Raw genomic sequence first — 22,726 nt, 5'->3', positions numbered from 1 at the left:
TTGTATGGGGAACCGAACTATCATTATCGCTTAGTACATGTTCATTTCGAAATAGAGACTCATTTTATTCATATTTATCGTATCATTGTAAATTAGATACATATGGAAAAACTAGAAATAAAGACCAAAAGTAAAATTGGTAAAAAAAACACACATAATATAATAAAGAAATACATTTAAATAATATATTTGAATAAATTTAATTTATGTAAAATATTTAAAAAATAAACTGTAAGTTTACTTTTTTTACCGATAAAATTATAATTAACGAATGAAATTATGAGTTATAATTAATTAATGTTTAGAAAAAAAGATTTCGGAAATCTTACCTTTCTTGTTCCTCGATCGAGTTGTTTTCCAATTCTCTGAGCTGGTCGTTCATTGTTTTACTCGTTTCGTCAGTCATCTCGTTTTCTCCAGAGCAAACTTCGACTTTCGTCAGACTGTCTAAGTGTCTCTGGATCGCCGTGTCGTAGTGCTCGGTATACTCGCTTTCTCGTTGTTCTTCGTTTTCGTCGGTGACGTTTCCCGTTTGATCGCTTGATTTTCCAGATTGCGTGTCCTTTTGCGCAGAACTTTCCATCGTGAGCGTGATTATTCTTATGCCGCAATCGACTGTGTCCTTAGGTTTCTCTTTGGTTTCGTCTTCTCTTCTTGTCGCCGTTATCAACGCAAAGGAACTTTCACTTAGTTTCTCTATATCGTTTACATCCTTGATTGTTTTCTTTTCCGAAATTTCCGAAGATTTCAAGAATTTTTCATTAATTTTCTCATCGAAATGTCCGTAGACTTCTTCAGGCAATTTTTTTTCAATTTTTGTTTCTTCTTGACAGATAACGATTTCATCTTTTTTGACAACATTTGGCACTTCTGAATTACTTTCTGTTTGATTATTTTCTGTGTCGCATTCGGATGTTCTGGGAGTTCTCGGGACCACGTTGTTAATAGCTTCCATTAATTCCTTCTCGATTTCCTCATCGGATTTTGTAGAGGAACACTCGGATAAATCTGACGTGTCCTCAGCATCTCTGTCGCCGATCAGAGCCTTGTAATCCGCGTTAGAACTCGGTACCAACATAGCCACCGCATCTGGCTGTGTTCGGGAAGTTTTCTTCTGGAATAGCCAATTATCCTCCCAGGATTCGACGGGCGAGATTAGATCCATCGCGCGATCAGCGACACGACGTTTTGTCCTGGCCGGCGAGTATTCATCGCGATCTAAATCTGAAGAATCTGATGATGATGATGGCGATGACGACTCTCGCGGAGCTATTTTCAAAAAATAAATAATTGCTTTTGTAATTTGTGCTAAAATTATATTTTGTGATTTAGACAAGTTAGAAATTTACATAATTGTAAAAAATTTATATTTTCCTCATATATATATATATATATATATATATATATATATATATATTATTATATTATATTAATATTTTATTATATATATATATATTTAATATATATTTATATTTAAAGAAACAATATTAAGAGCATGTTGAATGATTGTTCAAAAATCGAAATGATTCTCATATTTTGAATGATTGTACTTCAAATACATGATTTACTAAATTAACCGTAAAGGATATAAATGTATAGTCATATACATTTTATTCCATTGTATATTTTTATACACATAAATGATATTTTAAATAAAAATTAATATACTAACGGTCAATGATATCCATTCCGAGTTCCGGAAATGGAACGCGTCGGGCGCATTCGAATTCCACGACATCGTTGTCTCGAAGTTCATCATCATCCGACGTAATAGTAGTTACCTCTTCTATTCGTTCTTCCATCTGCAATTAGATTCGGTTTGTCGCTCTCTCTCTCTTTCAAATATAATATGATATAATGATAGTTTATTATATGGATTATATATGTTGTTATTATATCGTCGTGTGAAGGATTTAAATCTGATATACATATATTTTATATTCATCCTTGATTGCGTCCTGGTAGCATTACGTTTCGCATTTCGTTATATAAAAATATATAAATGCGATCGTAATCACGATATACATACCATAAAAGACACCGGTTCCCGATTATGTCCATTTTGTTGTCCGATCGACGCGCTACGATTACCGTTGCATTCGCGACGATAGGACATATAGCTCGCCGAATCCTCCTCAAGGCCATGTTCACTCTCAGCTGAAAGAGGAACATAGTCTTCGTAAATATGACATCCCATTTATGCGCGTTATGTTAAGTAAATTCTACGTACTCGTGGTATATTTCGCCTTAGAATCTGTGTCATGTAGTACGTTGCTGTTGCCATCCACTCGTTCTCTTTGGAATCTTTCTACGACCTAAAATGCGCACCGTAAATTTGATCATATTCAATTGAAAAAATTACAATATACGCTTTAATTAATAATAAGTAATAATTAAAATTTTAATGTGAAAACATTCTTTCTCTTATGATTTATTCGATGATAAACGTATTTTACAATTGATAATTTGTGTAAAAAATATGAGGCGCGTTTCGCATTACGTAATAATTAATGTTGCTTTTATTTAATAATTAAGAAATTGTATAATTGAGATTTTAATTTTTCTTATAATCAATTTCTGTGTTCTATGTATGGGTGTGTAGAAGATAAAATATTCTAGCATATCTAAGCAACCTTATTAAGTATCGCGGTAGCGAGTAGGTCCTCGTAACTATGATCAGCGATTGGGCGACCTTCTCGAGGATGCTCGGTATCCGCAGATGCACCCAGTCCCGGTAACTTCCGAGCTTCCTCGACAGCTCGCTCGACGATCTCTCTGAGAGCCGCGTGCGCCGTAGCTGGCGAATCCATAGATTGTTTGTCTGAAATGTCAAATGAAATCTACTATGAATTTGACATAAAAATGTATCTTCTGATTCTCGCTCATTATCGCCAAATACTAATATTGAATTCAACATTGCTATCCTTTTTTTTTTAAATCTTCTCTAAATTATAATACAAACTACAATCTATATTATAAATCTTTCCTGGTTATAGCAAAAGTTTAAACGCACCAGTTTCGATGAATTTGCCGCAGACTTTGGCGACAGAGCGACGTAAATCATGTTTTTTTCATATTGAGAATTTAACCGATTACATCCTTATCCCATAATAGCATCCATTATTAATACAAAAAATAGTTCAAAATACGGCCTGCATTAAAAAAGAAGAAATTCTTTTTGGATGAAGAACAAAAAATGACAATTTTTCTAATTAGAAATATTATTTTATGTCGTCCGTGACTTCACTATTATGGATATTCGCGATCAATTGACGATCCCATGGATCGATCGCGGTTTCCGCGGAAAGTACCGAGCGACTGTCAGACAGTTCACCGGCATCGACACGGCCGGCCGCGACTTTCTTCGGCATGATCGAGCCATGGCGAGATAACGGCGATATACGGCCGGCAGTATGTCGCAAATACCATCACTGCGTCGCCGCATCTCCCTCGTAATTTCTCCGACGCGACCTTGCCGACGATATATACTCGCGCGACCACTCCTTTCGTCGACGATTCTCCCGCATTCACTTCATCCCGTCTTTCCTTCTCTTTCCGCATCTTCCTTTTGCGTTTCATCTTGTCCGACGTGCGGATCACGCGTCGCAGGTGAAACTTGCCGACCTCCTGAACTCTTTCTGCGGGAAACTCGAGGCACGCTCTTTTATCGGCAGTCACGTTTGCGGCGATGATTTTTACTCCGTTTGTATTTTCACCCATCTTTATTTTCTGAATAATCTGTATTCTGGAAACTTTATACTTATTAATTGGTTTAAATCAATAATCGTGCGGTGTACTTTAACTTGTTAATCTTTAGAATAAGAAGAGAAAAGAGAGCATACTTTCACAATTTTTGAGTCTTCAATTTTTATTGAAAATTGAAATTAAAGATTTTCAGTGCTGTTTTTACTATCTCGAATATTTAGAATAATTGTTAGAATTCTCAAAGAAGTCTATTCGGAATTAATAAAGGAAAAGTACCACATTTCTATAATTTTAAAAATTTCTGGTATCGTCAACAAAAACAGGAATGATGATCTTTAATTATTCTCGAATGTAAATTTTTCAAATTTCCATGTGATAAAAATTCTTTTTTAAAAAAATCTTTGACAAAATAAGATCCAGATTTTAGTTAAGAGATCTTTAATCGAAAAGAGAAATGTATATTATATTATTCGCGATATATACCCCTATATATATATATATATATATATATATATATATATATATATATATATATATATAGATAGATAGCATAGAGAGAGAGAGAGAGAGAGAGGAGAGAGAGAGAGAGAGAGAGAGAGAGAGAGAGAGAGAGGAAAGAGAACTGTAATAATCCTTCCAAGGCTACGTCGAACAATTTGTAAATAAACACGTTGCGTGCCAACTGCGCGAGGCGACGCTTTCTCTCTCTCCCCCTCTCTCTCTCTATACAGTCGTGAATCACACAGACGTTCGGTACGTCGTAGATCACACAGACGCTTCTTCTGTACGCATAACCGATCCAGAGATCTCCTCCCGAGACCATCCAGCCTTGATCTCACTCCGTAGAAGGTGAAGGTCGACTACAGGTATTTCGCGCGCGAGACGGCGACGGCCGTCTTAAACATAAGTCGTATGTATTATTAATCGGATTATTAATGCAAGAAAGATTGCTTTGCTAAGCAAAATCGTGTTTCGACATCCATTAATGATGATAAAGCCAGTGACATCGCCATTGGCCTTCGATCGATCTTTTACTTTCCTCGGCTACATTAAACGATATATTCCAGTAGCGTGCATGACGTAAAAGAACAATTATCATGCATAATTAATACAAGATATTCGAGTTTTTTTACCGTGCTCGATCAGACTAGGAAAGCAAAGCTTGATCGACGTCATCGTATACGTGACTGCGACTTAATGTCAAACTTGCAGAAAAATAATGTCAAAGTAACAACTGTCAAGATCATTAATTATTAATGTATGACAGACCAACGTCAAAAAATTATCAAATACTTATAAAACTTTTACGATTCAGAGATCTGCATAAATTTTTTTATTGATTTCCATGCTAATTTTCTTTAGTTTTATTTTTCTTACAAGTTTAATTTGAGCTGGAAATACAACTGTTAGTACATTCATTTACCATACAATTTATTTTCCGAGAGCATCGAATTAAAAAAAATCAAGAATCATCGACTTTCTCACGATGTAATGTCAATTATCACACTATTAAAAAACAATACTCTATAAAATAACAATTTGGTTTACAGATGTATACTTTTCTATTTGTATGTGAATAATTTGTGGATAATTGGTGGATAAACTCTATTTGAGACGCAGTAACGAGCGTGTTTTATGTGGGAAACTCGTTCTCTTTGCGGAGAAATTCAACGTTCATTCAACAGCGATATCTTAATATAGCACGAACTTCTCCCGCAAAAATCCGGATAACGGAAATCGTAAAACCGTTGCGCCAAGGCATTTCCTTTTTTTTTTCATTTTTCTTCGATCGCGACGTTATAAATGGTCTATTGCCTTCATTGATTTGGAGAAGAGGTTACTGGACCAGTTTTGCGCGGAGAGAAAACGCCGATGTCTCTTGCGCGAGGATGTGCGGCTCAAGAACATATTTTCGTGCAAAACTCCGAAATTGTTGATGTACAATGAAAAAAAAAAAAATGTATACACTTAGATGTGCTTTGATGGGAATAATAATAGTTTGGAATAAGAAAATGGAATATAATATATTATAATATTAAAATAAAACATAAAGAAATGGAAAAAAGTGTGTGGAATATTACATTATATATTTTGTTGCATTTCTTTTCATTATTTGATCATTACTTGCTAGGAAAAAATATATAGATATATAACAGATATAATAAATAAACAGAAAAATAATTAAATATGTATAAAATAAAATCAGATTTTTATTTGCAAAAGTTTATTGAATGAAAAAAAGATAACGTATATACTACAAATAATTTCCAGATTTTCCAGAAAAGAAAAAAATAAAACGTAAAATAATAAAACCTAAAAATATATAGTTTATAAAATTAATACAGTTTATAATCTTCATCTATCTACTTTATTTAGAGATAAGAAGATAAGGAGTCAAAGTTTTTTGCGGCGAAAAGATTATAGCATACCAATGTGACGCATGTCCATTGTAACAAATATTGATAAAAAGATATTTTACGATAATAAAAATCGTACGTTTAAATATGCACACACACATCTATGAATAATATTGATTACGGCAAATAGTCCAACAAAGTTCGTTGTAACAATTTCTACTCGTCAAAATGCACAATTTGAACCTGCTTTTTTATTTGACTCTAGTTTCTTGTATTTTTGATTAGTTAAAATCATTAATATGTATGTGTATGTGTGTAAATAATACTTGACATATAATGAGGTCATAGTAGTCAAAATTTATATATAGTAAGATATAAAATTTATTTATTTGAATATGTCGATTTTCGAATATACTTAAGAAAAACAAATCTTTAGCTGTTTACCATTTTTCTTTATGATGAGAACATAGACGAAATAGGCGACGATCAGACCACCAATCAATGTCAACATCTCTTCAATCCACTGCAGTTGCATGAATTGCACCTTTCACATCCTATCGTCCCGACTTGATCGCAGTTATTCTATTTCCTTTCTATCCTTTTATATTCTCTCGACTACCGGTATTCTTTGCAAAAGTTCGAAATGCAATGAGCGACAAGCTAACAATGAATCGGGATATTTACACATATCATAGAATTTATCAAAGAGATTGTCATTAACTCGTCAGACATAAGACTTTATTATTTCTTGCGAACATAATGCTTTTGATAACGATAATTATGCTTTTTTGTAGTGTTTCATATACGTCTTTTGCGAATTTTAAAATTACTTTTAATTTGAAAATATAAATGACGGAATTTTTTGAAAAAGATTATAATGCTCTTTTCAGAAACTTATGACGAAAATAAATTCTGAAGAAATTATGTATTTAACATTTCTTATTTAATTAATGAAATTAATTGAGATATATAGTTTATAGTTATTTCCGACTACTTTAAAAAAGAAAAATATAATGCCATATATTATCTCGTGTTTAGGATTAAATATAAAGCTGCAAAAAGATTTCATATCGGAAGCCTCGATTTCGAGTTAAGAATTATCATTTTATCGCATATCATGCGATAAAATGATAATAGTGAGTCGGCGATGACACGAATTATACTTTGATTGGAGCAAGTACTACCGAATTTATTATCATACGAAGAGTTAATTACGAACATCAAAATTTTATATATTTATTAATCTTGAAAATGTCGATTTATTTCTTTTTTTTTTACGAGCGACCTTAAAATTCTTATTTACATAGCAAATGATGAAGCAACGGAGTTTGACGACGGAGCTGTTAATATTTGAACTTTGAAATTCATCCTGTACGCGCTTCTACAGGTTTTTTTATTATCACTTACTATTATTATCGTTACGTCTCAGTATTGTTTGCGGTCGAAGTCTCTTTATGACGGACATGATCGAGTATGTCACGCTTTCCGATGCTTTTCGTATGCATGACTTTAATTTGCATGCCAAATAGACATATGATATGCATGGAAATGTTACATAAATATTCTTACGTAAAATCATCTATTAATATTAATGCAAGAAATTAAAATTTTTCTAATAATCAATTTAAATTATAAAACATTTATTTAGAAATACATATAATATAGTTCCCTCCAAAATAAATTGAGCATTGCTTGATAATTTTAATTGTTTTCGATTTTGAAATTTCTCAAAATGTTAATATTATATATATTTTTCTTTATTAATATTATTTATCTTAATATTTATTATAATTATTTGTTAATATTATTTGTTTACTTGAATATTAAATTTTTTGCCTTACTTTTTATTACAAATAATCAACTTTGTGAGTTTTATTACGTCATACTTGATAAGGTAGTGTCGTAATTATTTGTGGAAAATGAATATTTATCATTTGTGACATTTTTATACAATTCAGTTTCTACTAATCGTTAGTTATAGATACATATTAAAGAGAATCAAATTAAAGAGAATCGAATTAAACTTTTCACAGAGCAACATGCCAATTGTTTTGATTTTCAACATTAAGTATTTTCAAAAATACTCTTTAGATAAGGGCTCCAAAAGAAAATAAAAAAATAACAGATGTTTCTGAGAGATAAATTGTATGATACAAGTGTATAAACTTTATGTTCGGCAAGCGGAGCTTATCATATTTTTCAAAAAAACACGTCACGATTGTAAAATATTTAAAGTTGTAAAATTGATTATTTATAATATTTTCGTAGTTTGCCTGATTATTTCAACATCATCATCAATACGATAAAAAGATTTAATTGAAAGTCACGATCTTATTTCTAAATTTAAAAGTATCTAGTTTATTCAGTTGTGTCATGCGGTTGAAAAAGGATTGTTATGCGTGACGATAACAAGAACTAAATAAGATCGTCCTCTTTCTTGGCATGCGAGAGTCCTTTTGCGATTTATTCTAGCATAACAGCATTTGCTGAAAGCCTATTTATGCGACCTCATTAATTATTTATGTATCTATAAAAAAATTTGGAAAAGATGTAAAACTTAATTAATTATAAGTCAGGATGAAAAATGATATCTTTTGCATAAATATAGTTTTCGGTAAAAATCATCTCGGTAAAAAAAATTTCTAAGAATTCTTTTAACATTGTTCTTTTAAGTAGCAAATTTGTAAATGAGTTGAAAATACTGCTGTCTAGCTCAGATAAATCGCAAAAGAATTCTCTCATGCCAAGAAAGAGGACGATTTTAGTTCTTAGTTATCGTCATGCATAATGAGCTTCTATCACCCGCGTAACGCAACTGAATAAACTAGATACTTTTAATTAAGAAATGAAATTGCGACTTTCAATTAAATGTTTTCAGATGCGTTGTTGATGACGTTAAAATAATTGTCATGCAAAGTACGAAAATGCCAGAAATAATTAATTTTATAAATATAAATGTAAATTTACAATCATAATATTTATTTTTGAAGATATGACAGTACTCCGCTCATCGACGTAAAATTTATATACTTGTACAATATATTCCCGAGATTTATAAAAAACAATATAATTTTTCAAAAAATTTTATAGATTCTCAAAAGAACAATCAAAATTTTTAATATTAAAGATACAAATGCTTTTGTGTGATATAAAAGTTAGTCAAGAAAAATATACATCACGCTTGAAGAGCTTTTATATGAACAATAGATTTTAATCTCTAAGTTCGTATTAGGTTCTGCTTTAATTTGATCTAAACATATAAACTGCGAACTCTACGAGTAAGAATTTTTTACGCTTATATTACAAAAACCAAACCATTTATTAGATTGATTGCGCGTGACGTAGGATAAAAAGTACCAGTGAATGTTCAGAGCGCGTTTCAAGGCCTTCGAATTGATTTCTCTAACGAGATCTATTCTTTTTTGCTTCCGCGACTGATATCGACTCTTATCGCACCGACATAATTAGCATCGACCTTGATACTTTAATATAACGTTTATCCGACTTCTCAGGCAAACTACGAACATTTTTTTTTTTTCGTTTTATCCGATCGTGAATCGTCAAAACATTTTTCCAAATGTTTCGTGCAAGATCGACACAATCAATATAATTATACGATCGCTAAATATATGACATCATACGTGATATTTTTCTCTTCTTCTTTTTATCTATCTTAAAGAAATAGGCGATGACAATAAAATAATAGGATCCGTTCTGCGTAATTATATATTTAATTTCTGTGACCATCGCAAGATTAATGTTTAAAAATTGTTAAATGAATTACATAAATTTTTTTAGATTTTACATTGAATTTTTAAATTGATGGAAAGGTTGAGGAAGTTACTCATTATCTGACATTTTAAATTTCCTAGATTTGACGAAATGTATGACGACACCATTATCAAAAATATTCATTAATAGCATCTGCGAATCTCGTTTTAAACATACAACTTTTTTTTTCTCTCTTTACGAGAAAATATAATAATAGCGAAAAAAAGATATTACGTTTCCGAATGAGAAATTTAATTTCGCATATAAGAGACATCTGTTAATCTCTGTCAATTCACCTATTTCCTTAAAAACACACATTAATACATTTTCATCGGGTTGCCTCCGATAATTATACCGATTCATTGTGAGCAAAATCGGACGATTATAATCCTCCCGGAGAGGGATGAGAATTAAAATCAGCTGTCACGCTTGTCAAAGAACACCGAGCCGTTCCTCCCTCACTTGGTTTTTCGCACGGTGCGTTCGTCACCGTATTTCCCGTGTATATTTTCTTTCCTTCCGTCACCGCGCCAATTTAATCGCGCGCGTAAGCCGCGCGAAATTTCACTCGCGCTCTCTCGTACCGCTCGCTCGCGACTGAATCCAAAGACGACACGCACACCGCCCGTCATTCGTCCTCGTCCACCTGTGCGACGACGATGTGTACGACCTATGGCTTCTCATAAGTGGGGAGTCGGTTGTATTTGCGAGAGAACGCGCTCCTATCGCGAAATCGCACACCGCGCTGCGCCGCGTCGTAAGATCTCGGAGGCCCCCCCAGTTTTGTGGGACCACGGTGGCCCGCATTCACGGTGCCCGTTTATCACTAATTAAGGCTGCTCAAGTCTCGAAATTAGGCCCACGGTAAACTGCAATCCACTTGCGGTTCCAATTAATTTCGACATGTTGATATTTTAATTCTCCTAGGACAATTACTTTGAATGAAAAAAACATCTGGGTGGGCAAAAATGTATGGATTTTATTTTTTTTTTTTTTTAAATATTTGATAGGATATTTATAGGATTTTTGATCTTTTCGATTGTGATAAAAATTTAACACTGAATGTCTGCAATTATTAGCACGACGTGTACCACACGAGCTTAAGCTCGCGAAGCCACACGACTTATGTAGTCAAAGAATTGGAGCGATACCAGACATGTGGCGATACCGATGGTCGTTTGCGTTTGCGTTATGGTCTAACAAACGTTATCGCGCTGATAGAGCTTCTATCTCTATTGCTTCAGTCATGCGACAATGACTTCTTAGCTCTCTTTCAAATGAAACCCGAAGATGAGAGGCTGTTCGTATCTGCATGACAGAAAGCAAAAGTAATCACTCGAATTACGCGAGACGTAATCTCATACCGTTTCCTGGGGAAGATTGGAATTACTACGACTTTGGTTACGACAGGGATATGATTTTAGCTACGAAAATTCCGCAACATCAGTAACCAGCACCGAATTAATCGATTGTAGCTGCGTAAATGTCACCTCGATTCGCGGAAGAGTCACGAAACTCATTTCCCTTATCTGTGAATGTTGTCTGGGTGCTTTTACTGTCGACCTGAATTTTCTTATGGATTTGTTGTTATGCTAGATCTCGCCTATATACATGTAATGTATATAGAATATACCAAAATGGATAAATATATAAAGTTGCAATTGACGGTTTCATTGGTGGATTATTAATAGGCGATTTTTTAAATAAAGATCGAAAATAAAAATAATTATTTATAAATTATTCCATAAAGTTACGAACTATAAATCCTGTACAACTTATGTATGAATAAGCGATATATGTAGGCAATTTTTGCCGATATTCCATTATATTTATTATTATTGAAATATGGGGAAATATTTCTGGATAGAAAATTTAAAAATTAAAAATTTGCTCATAAATGTATACACTAAACAAACTTGTAAAAAAAGTTATTATATGTATATTAAAAGTAAATAATGGATTTTCAAACATAAACAAGGACTTTATGCTTGTATACATTTATATTTATTTTTTATCGCACTTGAGAAACTCTTGTTGAGATGATCACGATCGAGGTAATAACAATGAACACAACATTTGATTCGACTGGCAAACGAGTCTTGTCTTATTTGTTTTTAATATTAGAAGTGATAGAGCGCGTAAAGTATCTATTGCGCAGAGAAGTATGATAAAATTGGCGTGAGTTTTTTTTCTTTTTTCTTTGAAAAATTCAGATGACTTCAAAACTGATGATTTCATAAATCATTTCTTCGCGAATTTAAAAGAAAGGCTTTACTTAGATTAGATAAGACGCGATTGCAAGAATCATGATATGATCTCATTTTGAGAACGAAAAAAGTATAGACTGAAAACGTGCGAAGATATGTTCAACAAATTTTATTTCATGCGAGTATCTCGGGAATAATTGTGGAATAATAAATAAGCTATCAATTCTCAATACAGATGTAATAGAAAAAGAGAAAATATCATTTTTCTTCTAATTTTCAAAATTAGTTTTCTTGGTAATATATCGGATGGGCCCAAACATTGCGGCTAGATTTTGAGATTTTATAGAAAATTTAATTTTGAGCAAAAGTTATGAACGTGGATTAAAACAAAAAGATTGAAACAAAATAGAGAATTAAATTAACTTTCAAATGAGATCAAAATAATTGTAGTACATTTCATAGATTTTGAGATAATAAGTTTCAAACAAAAAAGTTTTTTTTTGGCTATCGATGATAGAGCTTTTTAAAAATACTTTCCATTTATGCTATGTTATGGCATTAGCTATGGAACGTACTATAATCATTTTGATCTCATTTGAAAAATAATTTAATTCTCTAATTTTTCTAATTCAACTTTTGTTTCGATACTTTTTGTTAAAAAATGCATATTTTCCCTGATATTTATAAAAATATATAAAATAATCATGATTTCTGAGGTTTTTAGCGCTAACTTTGAGTGCTTTTAAGGAAGCATTTTTCGACTCATGTTTATAAGACTTTTTATTCAGAATTAAATTTTTTTATAAAATCTCAAAGTCTGGCCGGAAAATTTGGACCCACTCTATATAAGCGAAAAATTTTTAAAAATAAATTTGTTTTTTATAAATTAATAATTTTTATTTATGTTTTGACCCATTTTTTATATTACGAATTTAACCATTAGTTGCTATACAATTTATATATGGATACGTATATAATATTCAATAAAGGCCTTCAGGCTCTTTGCACTTACATTAGAAGCACCAATATTGTGAGAAAATTCGAGGATTTAATTGTTGAATAATATGCTTATTTTAATGTTGAATAATATGTGATTTTTGAAAATATGAATTCTTTTATTAATTGATTTAGCTTTTTGAACAAATGAAATATATAAGGGAGGGTAAGAGATATCTGCATGCTTAGTACAATATATTGATGATTTTTAAATTTTAATACGATTATTTATATATTCTTTGAATGAATCAGACATGATGACTTAACGATTATTATTCGACAAGATCATCGCAATTATTCATTATTTCTTTTATAATTTCCTTCAATTAGCGAATCAGCTAATCAGAAATCTATCCTTCAAGTCAGAAATTGCAGTGATTCATTCAGAAACGTGCGTTGTATTGTAAGATTTTGCATTTGAGTTATAAATGATGATTAAATATTTTTTTGCTACAAACCGTTTTATATTAAAAAATTAGTTAGACAACGAAATTTATCTCGCTTCATAATTAATTAAATCCTTGAATTTCAGAAATCTTGGATTTTTGCTGTTTTATCTTTTCAATTATTTATATTCTGCATTGATTTTAAGATCTTAAGTAATTTTCGGATTATTAGAAATTTAAAATCAATTATTCTTAATATAAATTCAACGTTGTTGCATAATGCTATTAAACTTTAATATCAAGCAGGCGATTACTAGAAATCAGTATCTCTAGAATCTTTGACTCTTTGAAAAGAATATGATCACTTTCGAAGTGTCTTCGAAAATAACTTGTCCAAGTTTCAACTTTCGCCATTGGCCGTTAAATGGCGATCGGCTTTCAAATCTACTTTTTGAATCATCTGACTGTTTCTTTAACGCGCCCGTATTATTATTATAAATAACAAAGCTGAGGATCGGAATATTTTTTTCATAATTTATAAAAGATACAATATTATATTTGGATATAAGTTCTCTATAGAATAGTTTTTTTTTTTTTTTTTATTGAAGTTTTTTATATTGATATTTAAAGATTTGAAAAAAATTCTGATGTATTGCCTATAATTTACTATAGAGAGTATTGGAGAAGTAATTAAAATCTGATTAACTATCAAACTGATTTGTGTGTGTATGTGTGTATGTGAAAGAAATTGAGATTTCTTTTTAAGCCAGAATAATTAAATACATATACATTATATACATATTTTCTTTCGATAAAATTATATCAAGGAAATATTAGTAATGCATATTTGGTTTCGATACTTAGTTGCATAAATTTATTTTTAGTAAAACTTTTAGGAGAAATTCTACTTATTAAAATTTTATTATTAAAATAAGAAATTTTACCATACTGTTTTTTTGTTAATTAATTGTATTATCATCAAACATATTAGAACATTACTTGAAAGATTTATATTTGCAGTTGCTATTGCTAAAAATGCTGCTGAGAATAATTGCCTCCGAAATTTTGCAGATCAAAGTATTTTAAAGGGAACTATATATATTGTTGTGGTACACCGTGCACAATCTATCGACTCTGCACTGAACTACGTACATACGTTATATAGATTTTGCATACAGAAATTTAAAAAAATTTTTTTTTTTAAATATAAAAAATAAAATATGTGAACTATCGTATTATTGATTTTAAATAAATATATTATATATCCCACTGACAAAATATATATTATCTCGAAAGAATTAAACTTTTTATTGCAATGCTACATTACCATAGGATCTATCCAATTATACCATTTCATAATGTTTAATATAATAAAAAATGCAATATACATTATAAATCAATGAAATTGAAAAATTATTCCAGAAACTTAATTCTTTTTTTTTTAGTAGATATAAAGAGACGTTTCTTTTTAGACAATAGTGAACATCTCAGGCTTTTGCAATATTTAGGTGCTCCGATTTCTGAATGCTCATTGATAACGGATTTGCAATACACTTTCGCTGCGACAGAAACAGTCGGTTTTCGTATTTAACGGGATCGCGTCGCCGTGGGAAAGCAAAATTGCGCGGAATGAGTCAAGTGAGAGGAGGATGAGCTACGATAATTACGAATACTGGTAGTGTCTTTTACGTAATCTCGCCGTCAAGATGTCGCGGACGCAGGTATAATGATTAAAGTGCCTGGAGAACGGCAGCCAGGGTTGAAGCGGAACGGAGCGCATTGTCTTTGTCGGGATTATCGCGGTGGCGGTTAATCACTGGTGTGCGAGAATACACCGGGTGTCGACCATAAGATATATCCGCGAATTCTACTTGGTGTCGATCGCACGTTCCGCTCATACCACGTTACAATTTGACGATTGTTATTTTTTTTTAACAAGTTTGAGAATCGAATTGATTTTCTTTCATTTTGAACGAGAACATATATTAATAGTCTTTTAGTAGCTCTTCACAGGCTTTAACTAATCATTTTCAGATTATTTAATTAAAAAATCATTTTATGTATTTATGCTTATGATTGTAACTGAAAATTTCGAGCTTAGCGATAGCATTTATATAATTTATGATAATATCATAAATATATATATATATATATATATATATATATATATATATATATATATATATTACATATAGAATTAAAAATCTTAATTTTGTTTCGAAAGAAACACTCTGTATGGATGCGCTGTTTATAAACGTACTGTGGAAATGTTGAAATTATACAACATCCATCAAATTTTTTGTTCTAGTAATACGAGAATAAAACGTGTATTAGTGAACTCGGAACATAAAATATATGTAGAAATGCAGATCACGATATTTATATTTGAAGATTTCACTGCAAGAACTTGATATGAAACAACATGAACATGAAATCAAATATATATTTTCTTTTCGTAACAGTGGATTTAGCACTAAAGGCAATGATTGTACCCCTTATAAATCGCAAAATATTTTGAAAAAATATTATATTCTAAAAATTAATTCATAAATTTTAATAGAAAAGTAGAAAAAAAACTTTGTTTCTCCTTAATACGATTAGTAAAAAAGTATTAATTAAATTAAATAGTTATGAATATTATACGTACTCATAAGAGATGTTTCCAGACACGTAGCCAATCGAGTCAAAGCGGTAATTAATGGCGGACGATGTTCCTCCAAAAATTGGTTGTCTGTTGATTGAAATTAATTAATTAAATTAAAAAAAATTCTGATCATAGTTTTACTGTCGCTTTTATTTTTAGACGCAATGTATAGAGTACACTTACATTCGGAATTTTCGTAGAGTCGATCGATCGATGTATCGTCTACATTATCAATGAGACCTTCGATTATCTTCTCGATAAAGTTTCGGATCATGTGCATCATGCGTTTTTCTTCCTGTTCCTTCTGCTCCATGTTCGACGCGACTCCATGTCCTAGAGATTAATTTTGAACATTCTTAGAAAATTATAGTTTATTTTTAATATTTGATATAGAAATTTGATATTGAAATTTAATATTTGATATAGAGATTTGATGAAAAATTCACAAATACAATTTTCTATTATTGTTTAAAAAGTAAAAGTAGATGTCAAAAGTAAGAAAAACGCACTTATCAAATGTACGCTCTTGAAACTTATATTAATTTCTCAGCAAGTTTACATTATAAAATTGTGGATATCATATTTGCATAGAACCACGTTCTTTCAAGTTTCGATTGATATATATCACATTGCACTATCTCGCACATTTCTCAATATCGCGAGACCATTCGAAACGCATCGCGTTTTGCCGCTGTCACAGTCCACCAGCACGTTCGTCGCGAAACGAAGAAAAGTTGCTTTCTAAATCTTGGACCACACATACACCTCTTCTCGCGTCCGTTAGGTCGCTCGTGCTCTCTCCCGATCGAGCGCGTTGATACGATTCATGTGGTGGATCACGCGGCGCGCACAAAACAATGAGCATCGTCGTGAGAGACTTTTCGAGCCATTCTTACTGTTCATGTCAGTCTCCTTCCGTTACGCGACTTTTCCGTCTTGGAACAAGGACATACATTCGCCAATCACGGATAAAAGCACGCGCGATACGAAGTAATTATATATGCAAATAATAATTAAATTAATCAAAATACATACATTGCAAATACGCTGATTATAATATTGTCGTCTCGCGAAATATTATATTTCCGAAATATTTAGAGTTGCTAAAGAGAATTGAAGTATGATATTTAAATTAGATAATTAAACTGCACACAACAAACATGCATTAATTATGTCAGATATTACAAAACCTTTATGACAATTTATCGCAAATCATAAAAATATATTTGATTAAACATTAAAAAGTTTTATACAATTTTTTACGCGTTACCTGCAACATAGACTCGTGATTTAGCAGTGCTAAAGAAGCTATGCAATTCCTCTTTCTCATTTGTAGTGCCACCGAAATTTTCAAACCATTTCTCATTCCTCTTTATCCATAGCCTGTCAAGAATTATGCCATTTTTATTTTAAAAAAATATTAAACTCTTTAAAAAAGAAAATTTTAATGCTACGTGTTGATTCAATATTAAGTATTAAAACTAAATCATAAATAAGATATATTTGGAAATAATTATACGTTTTGTTCATAGATAAGATGAAGAATAAATTTGCGGGAAGATAAATAAAAATTAAAGTAATATTAATATCTGGTATAAAAGATAAATAATGGACAATATGTTGTGATAAGTATGAATGTATTAGAGAAACCTTCGTTGATGACAGAATATGCAATGCCAAACATTATCCGATGTGTTCCAACGAGAACAGGACTTTCTGCAGGACTTAGCGCCGCAATCGTTGCAGCGCACACCACGGTTGATTAGGAATGGTGCCAAGCAACAGGCGCAGCGACCATCGTCTACAACCTCTCGCTGCTTCGTTTCCCTTTGTTTTCCTTCGTTTTCCTTCGACTTAGAATTTTTCCTGGAAAAAAAAAAATTATTTATCTAGAAGATTTCACAAATACATACTGATCACGTAGACCGATCACTTACAATATGTTGTTTATCTTGAATATTAAATTAATTGAAATCCGAATATGAAATTAAAAATTCAGATCTTATTTTAATTTATAATCATTTTTATACATTCTATGCGAAATATGCATAACAAACTAAAAGAAAACAAAATTTATGATGTTGAGTTTTTCAATTTGTCATGTAGGCATTTTGCATAACCGATAATAAACATGATATTTTAATAAAATTTGGCTTTTATTTAGTATTTTTTCTCTCATACATTTTAATTATGATTTAAATATCTTATTATTTATGTAAATTTATTTTATTCATTATTCATTAAACTAAAAGAGACAGGTTTTGTGTGCCTTTGTTTGAAAATAAAGAACACATGAGCTATACAAATAAACAGCATATTTATTTAATTAATATTAATTATGAAATTTACAAAAGAAAAATATTTCGAAAAATAATAAACAAACTGTGGAATAATAAAATAATTTAAAGTAAAAATCGATCCTAGAAAAATAGCGAGCAGTTTGATAAATGAATCGTTGATTGAATTTATTTATAAAGTACAAACATCCTTTGCATCTACGATGTAGAATGACATAATTATAATTCATATCATCCGTTGAAAATAATAAAATAATAAAATAACAAAATAATAAAATAATAATTGAAGGATAAGCGTGTATCACACGCAATAAAGCTACCGCAATTTATCATATTGTGAAGCCACGATCGACTCGAACTACGTATTCTAGGGCACAGTCGTTACATATTTACAACGTCGTAACGGTACAAAATAACCGCGCTTATTGCATATGCATGCACAAACTATAATGCGCATTTACTATCTATAGAGGATGTTTTGTAAAACTGTGGCAGTCGAACAAAATTTTATTGTTCTATAGCAAAAATAAAGAACTTCTAAATTTTTTAGACGACTAAAAACGTTTTCATTGTATTTTAAGAACTTATTGTTTTTGGTTTGTATTAATCATTGAAAATTATTTAAAATTAAATAATTTGGAGGGACGTATTTATAAAATGTAATAAAATAATTACATATATCGCAGAAATCTATAGGAAATTCACTTCTCTATTTTAGAGAAATTAAATTTCTAAATTTCTAAATTTTTTGATGGCACATCATATTGTATTCATATATTTTTTAATATTAAATAATTTACAATTACATTCTTAACACGTTTCTTAAACCAAAATTAAATATTTTCTTAAATAATATCCTGATATTAATAATATGGATTAATCGAGAATCTTATACAATTTTTTCTCATACTTAAAATTGTATCAAAGAAAATTTTTAATTATTTGAAAGTTTATTATATGAAAAATATCAAAACATAAAAAAGAATTATTTGAAAAAATTGTATTGACGACAATTTTAGCACACCTTGTATATATATATATATATTGCTATACGAGATATCATATTATCGAGACCTATAATTGGCGCGAGCCAATAGTATGAAAGAGAATGTGATAGAAAGTATGTATTAATAGACATAGATACTCTGTTTTGTGCTGCAATAACGTGTTTTTTTTTTGCAGTTATTCTTTTTTCGGTCATTGCGCACGTTCTCAATTAACGATTTATACTTATTTGGAAAGTGGCAAAAGTCAAACGTGTAAATGTCATAAATCATGTCTTATGAATCACTTGTAATGCGCAGCGCTGATTGTTTCAGTTTTATAAGATATTAAAATATCGCGGATATATCATGATGATTTGATTATTTGAAATACATGTGCAATGTGATTTTACTTATTTTTTAAACAATTGTATTTATCGATAAAGACAAAAATTATGCAATATTATAAGAAAAAAAAAATTATTCCTAATATACGTGCAATGATAATACTGCAAAATTTATTTTTGAAAATTTGTTAAATTTGCTTATGCCACTTTCGATGAAATTGATATAAATTAACTTTATTCCTAAACTTATTACACCGATTTTTTAATCCTCGCGATCGAAAAACGTTGCAGCTGCGCTTAGCGGCGAGTGACTGTCTTCGTCTCGTTCCATATCGGATGTGACGACCTTCACCACTACTACCTCAATGGTAATTAATAGAAACAAGACCATAAAAGTCGCCATGTTATACCTCTCTTGACCAGGCACGACTTTGTCACTCTCGATTAGAAGCGTCGAGATCAAGCTGAAAACGTAAATCAGCATGTTGCTGATTGCGCAACGCCGTTTATTTACGAAAGCTCTTTCGTCTTTCCGTTAACAATTATTTTTATTATTTTCTATAATACATGTTATAATATATAAGTTCTGTACACACAAAATCGAGATTATAAGATTAATCACACAAATAGTTTTAACTAACTTTTACTCAAATTTTAGCCAAATTCTAATTCGATTTGAATAAATATTTTTTTTCCCTTTCTAAATTATACAAAGAGTTTATGTAATTAGTTCTGACTGACATTCAATCGGCTCTTTGGCGATTCCGTTGAATCGACGAAATCATACTTTGAATCAGATATGATGTCTGCAGACTTTGCACCTTAATTAATTCCGATTTAATATGCGAAAGTGCTTTCGTGTCGCCTGGTTTTAATTTCGCATTTGCAATGTCAGTCGAAGTGATTCGATGATTTTGCATCTGGTCCACAATCTTCGCTTTCCCCGATGACTTCTTCGGCTCATTCGTTCCGCGTTCTGGACTCCTGCACTTCTGTAAATTCGTGATGTATCGCTACTTTCTACGCAATTCGCGCTCCTATTTTGCCGATTACGCGATCACGAAGTAGCTTTCTAACACGTGTGATTGACAGCAGTTACGTTTTCTTATGTAACCATTTATAATCTGTTTTGTTTTATTTCATATGTTCTATCATACGTCTACTTCAATATAAGAGTTGTCTGACAAAAATTATATAAACACGGAAATTATGTACTGGATTTAATCTTAATTAATGTATATAAAAGTTTTTTTAAATGTTATAAAATCCTAATTTTTATGATAAAAGAAATAATCTACGATACTTAATCTCTTTCATTTTTGCTTCTCCGATTTTATCTTATTGTTATACTTTAAATTTTTGTTATTTTTTGATATGTTTACGTGATTTTCACCGCGCTTTGATTTCTTCAAGTTATATCAATATTAAATTATATTGAGACGTTTTTTTTCCTTTTCTTCCTTTTTATCTTGATTTTGTATTTTCTACTTTCTTCATTAATCCTTGTAATTATTTTAACTGAATCTTTGTGTGATTTTTTTCGATGGATTAGGTTCTTTTTTTATCCCTTTTCAATTCTTTTAGATGATTTTGTCAATTAAACTTCTCGACTTTCTCTTTAATCAATTTTAATTTTTATTATCACGTGCCCCAAATTCACACATGATTCTTTCTCGGTTTTCACAATTTCTTCCTCTTCTTATGTCCCGTGCTTCATTTTCCGCAGATGATCCTCCTAATCAGCTGTGTTGGTTTCTTATAATAGATATATTTCCTCTGTAGCCTCGTAATTCGTTCTCACAGGAATACCAGATCTTCTCGTTTTCCACAAGTTTCGATAAGCTTGACCGATCTTTTCGATCGAATTACCTGAACGATAGACTCCCACGATTTTTTCTTTCTTTCTACTTGATTGATCTTGTTTCTTCTATAATTTGCATCCGTTAATTCATGATTGCGTTATGATTGTACGAAATCTTAGATTTCTTCTCTCGTTACTTCTCACGCGTTAATCACCTTAGGTAATCCTATTCAACGCCTACAATCTCTTCTTCCTTTCACTTCAATCATCTTTTATCTTAAACACCAGACTTGCTGTAATATTATGATCTTGCGAAAATGTAAAAGCTGCTTCGATTTTTTCAGGTAATCCCTACAATCGAATATTTTCTTCTTTGTACATCTTCTCTTTTTTTTTTGTTTCTGCAATTGGCTTTTAAGAGATTTTTTTTCTCTTTTGCTTTTAGTCTTCTTAGGTCTTTTTGTCTTCCTGATTATCTTCTCTTGGATGGAAGATCCTCCATCTAGTTCACAATCGCTGCTTGATGGTCTCTGATCCAGCGTTCAGTTTAATATTCTGGACTAGGCACTTTGTTTCAATCTTTATTGTTCTCTAGAAGAACGTTTTAATTCGATTTTTTTTTAGAAAGTCGCAATCCAAGTCGCATCTTTGATGATGTTGTTGACGGAAGTGCGAGTTTGGCACACGGTCAGACCGCAGACGTATTAACTCGCTCGGCATGCCATTTCCGTGGACCAGATACGCCGCAGAGAACCGGCGCGATCGTATCCTCGTATCGGACTGTCGGCTCGAAAGTGACAGTGAACTGTCGTTGGACGGGGAAACTCAGGATCGCGCGGTTATACGCGCCGGTTTCTGCCGATGGTAGGAATCTCCGTCTTCGTTACATTCGCCACGACAATGTATTCCTTTCTCTTGCCCCCCTTGCTTCTGTCTTTCTCTTTCCTCAATCGGTGACCCGTGTTCGTGCGATTGAGAGAGACTTTCACTGAATTTCGGCGGTCGCTCGAAACGTTCGATTATGATAGGATCAGAACATTCGCTGGTTCTTATTTCTTATTCTACTCTGGCAGATACTGCCAAATATTGCCAATTCATATCGCCAATTTCAAAAATACAATATGATGTAATATTGGAAAGTTAAATCACGATACAGATAGCGTATAAATTTGACTTTTTCAAGATGATTAATAATAAGGAATGCCATGGCAATCGCATCAATTATTTGGAAA

At 31.4% G+C, this 22,726-nt stretch overlaps 2 protein-coding genes across 16 annotated transcripts in view; one reads left to right on the top strand and one right to left on the bottom strand.

Moving 5' to 3' along the window:
* The window catches only part of LOC126859261 (feline leukemia virus subgroup C receptor-related protein 1), a 53,239-nt gene that overhangs the window by 10,156 nt on the left and 20,357 nt on the right, over nt 1-22,726 (top strand). The window contains exon 1 of one of the 5 annotated variants that reach the window (XM_050610353.1): nt 4,362-4,554. The exons of 2 other annotated variants lie outside the window; for them this stretch is intronic. The gene's annotated coding sequence lies outside the window, so the exon portion shown is untranslated. Of the gene's footprint in view, nt 1-4,361; nt 4,572-22,726 lie in introns of those variants that run through there. 2 more of the 5 variants (XM_050610351.1, XM_050610357.1) reach the window with 2 other exon arrangements.
* LOC126859221 (uncharacterized) overlaps nt 1-22,726 on the bottom strand; it is a 40,312-nt gene that overhangs the window by 9,762 nt on the left and 7,824 nt on the right. For 5 of the 11 annotated variants that reach the window (XM_050610261.1, XM_050610260.1, XM_050610264.1 and 2 more), the window contains exons 2-10: nt 17,717-17,932; nt 17,337-17,449; nt 16,250-16,399; nt 16,070-16,153; nt 2,634-2,821; nt 2,231-2,315; nt 2,030-2,157; nt 1,673-1,802; nt 330-1,269 (exon numbers count right to left, since the gene is read on the bottom strand). In XM_050610261.1, the coding sequence (XP_050466218.1) occupies nt 330-1,269; nt 1,673-1,802; nt 2,030-2,157; nt 2,231-2,315; nt 2,634-2,821; nt 16,070-16,153; nt 16,250-16,399; nt 17,337-17,449; nt 17,717-17,932 (2,034 nt within the window). Of the gene's footprint in view, nt 1-329; nt 1,270-1,672; nt 1,803-2,029; nt 2,158-2,230; nt 2,316-2,633; nt 2,822-6,506; nt 6,723-10,129; nt 10,475-16,069; nt 16,154-16,249; nt 16,400-17,336; nt 17,450-17,716; nt 17,933-22,726 lie in introns of those variants that run through there. The other 6 variants (XM_050610267.1, XM_050610269.1, XM_050610266.1 and 3 more) reach the window with 6 other exon arrangements.

This window comes from Cataglyphis hispanica, chromosome 3 (genome assembly GCF_021464435.1).
Source record: "Cataglyphis hispanica isolate Lineage 1 chromosome 3, ULB_Chis1_1.0, whole genome shotgun sequence".
NCBI lineage: Eukaryota > Metazoa > Arthropoda > Insecta > Hymenoptera > Formicidae > Cataglyphis > Cataglyphis hispanica.
Note: the sequence above shows the minus strand (reverse complement) of the source record. Positions and strands in the feature narration are given on the sequence as shown.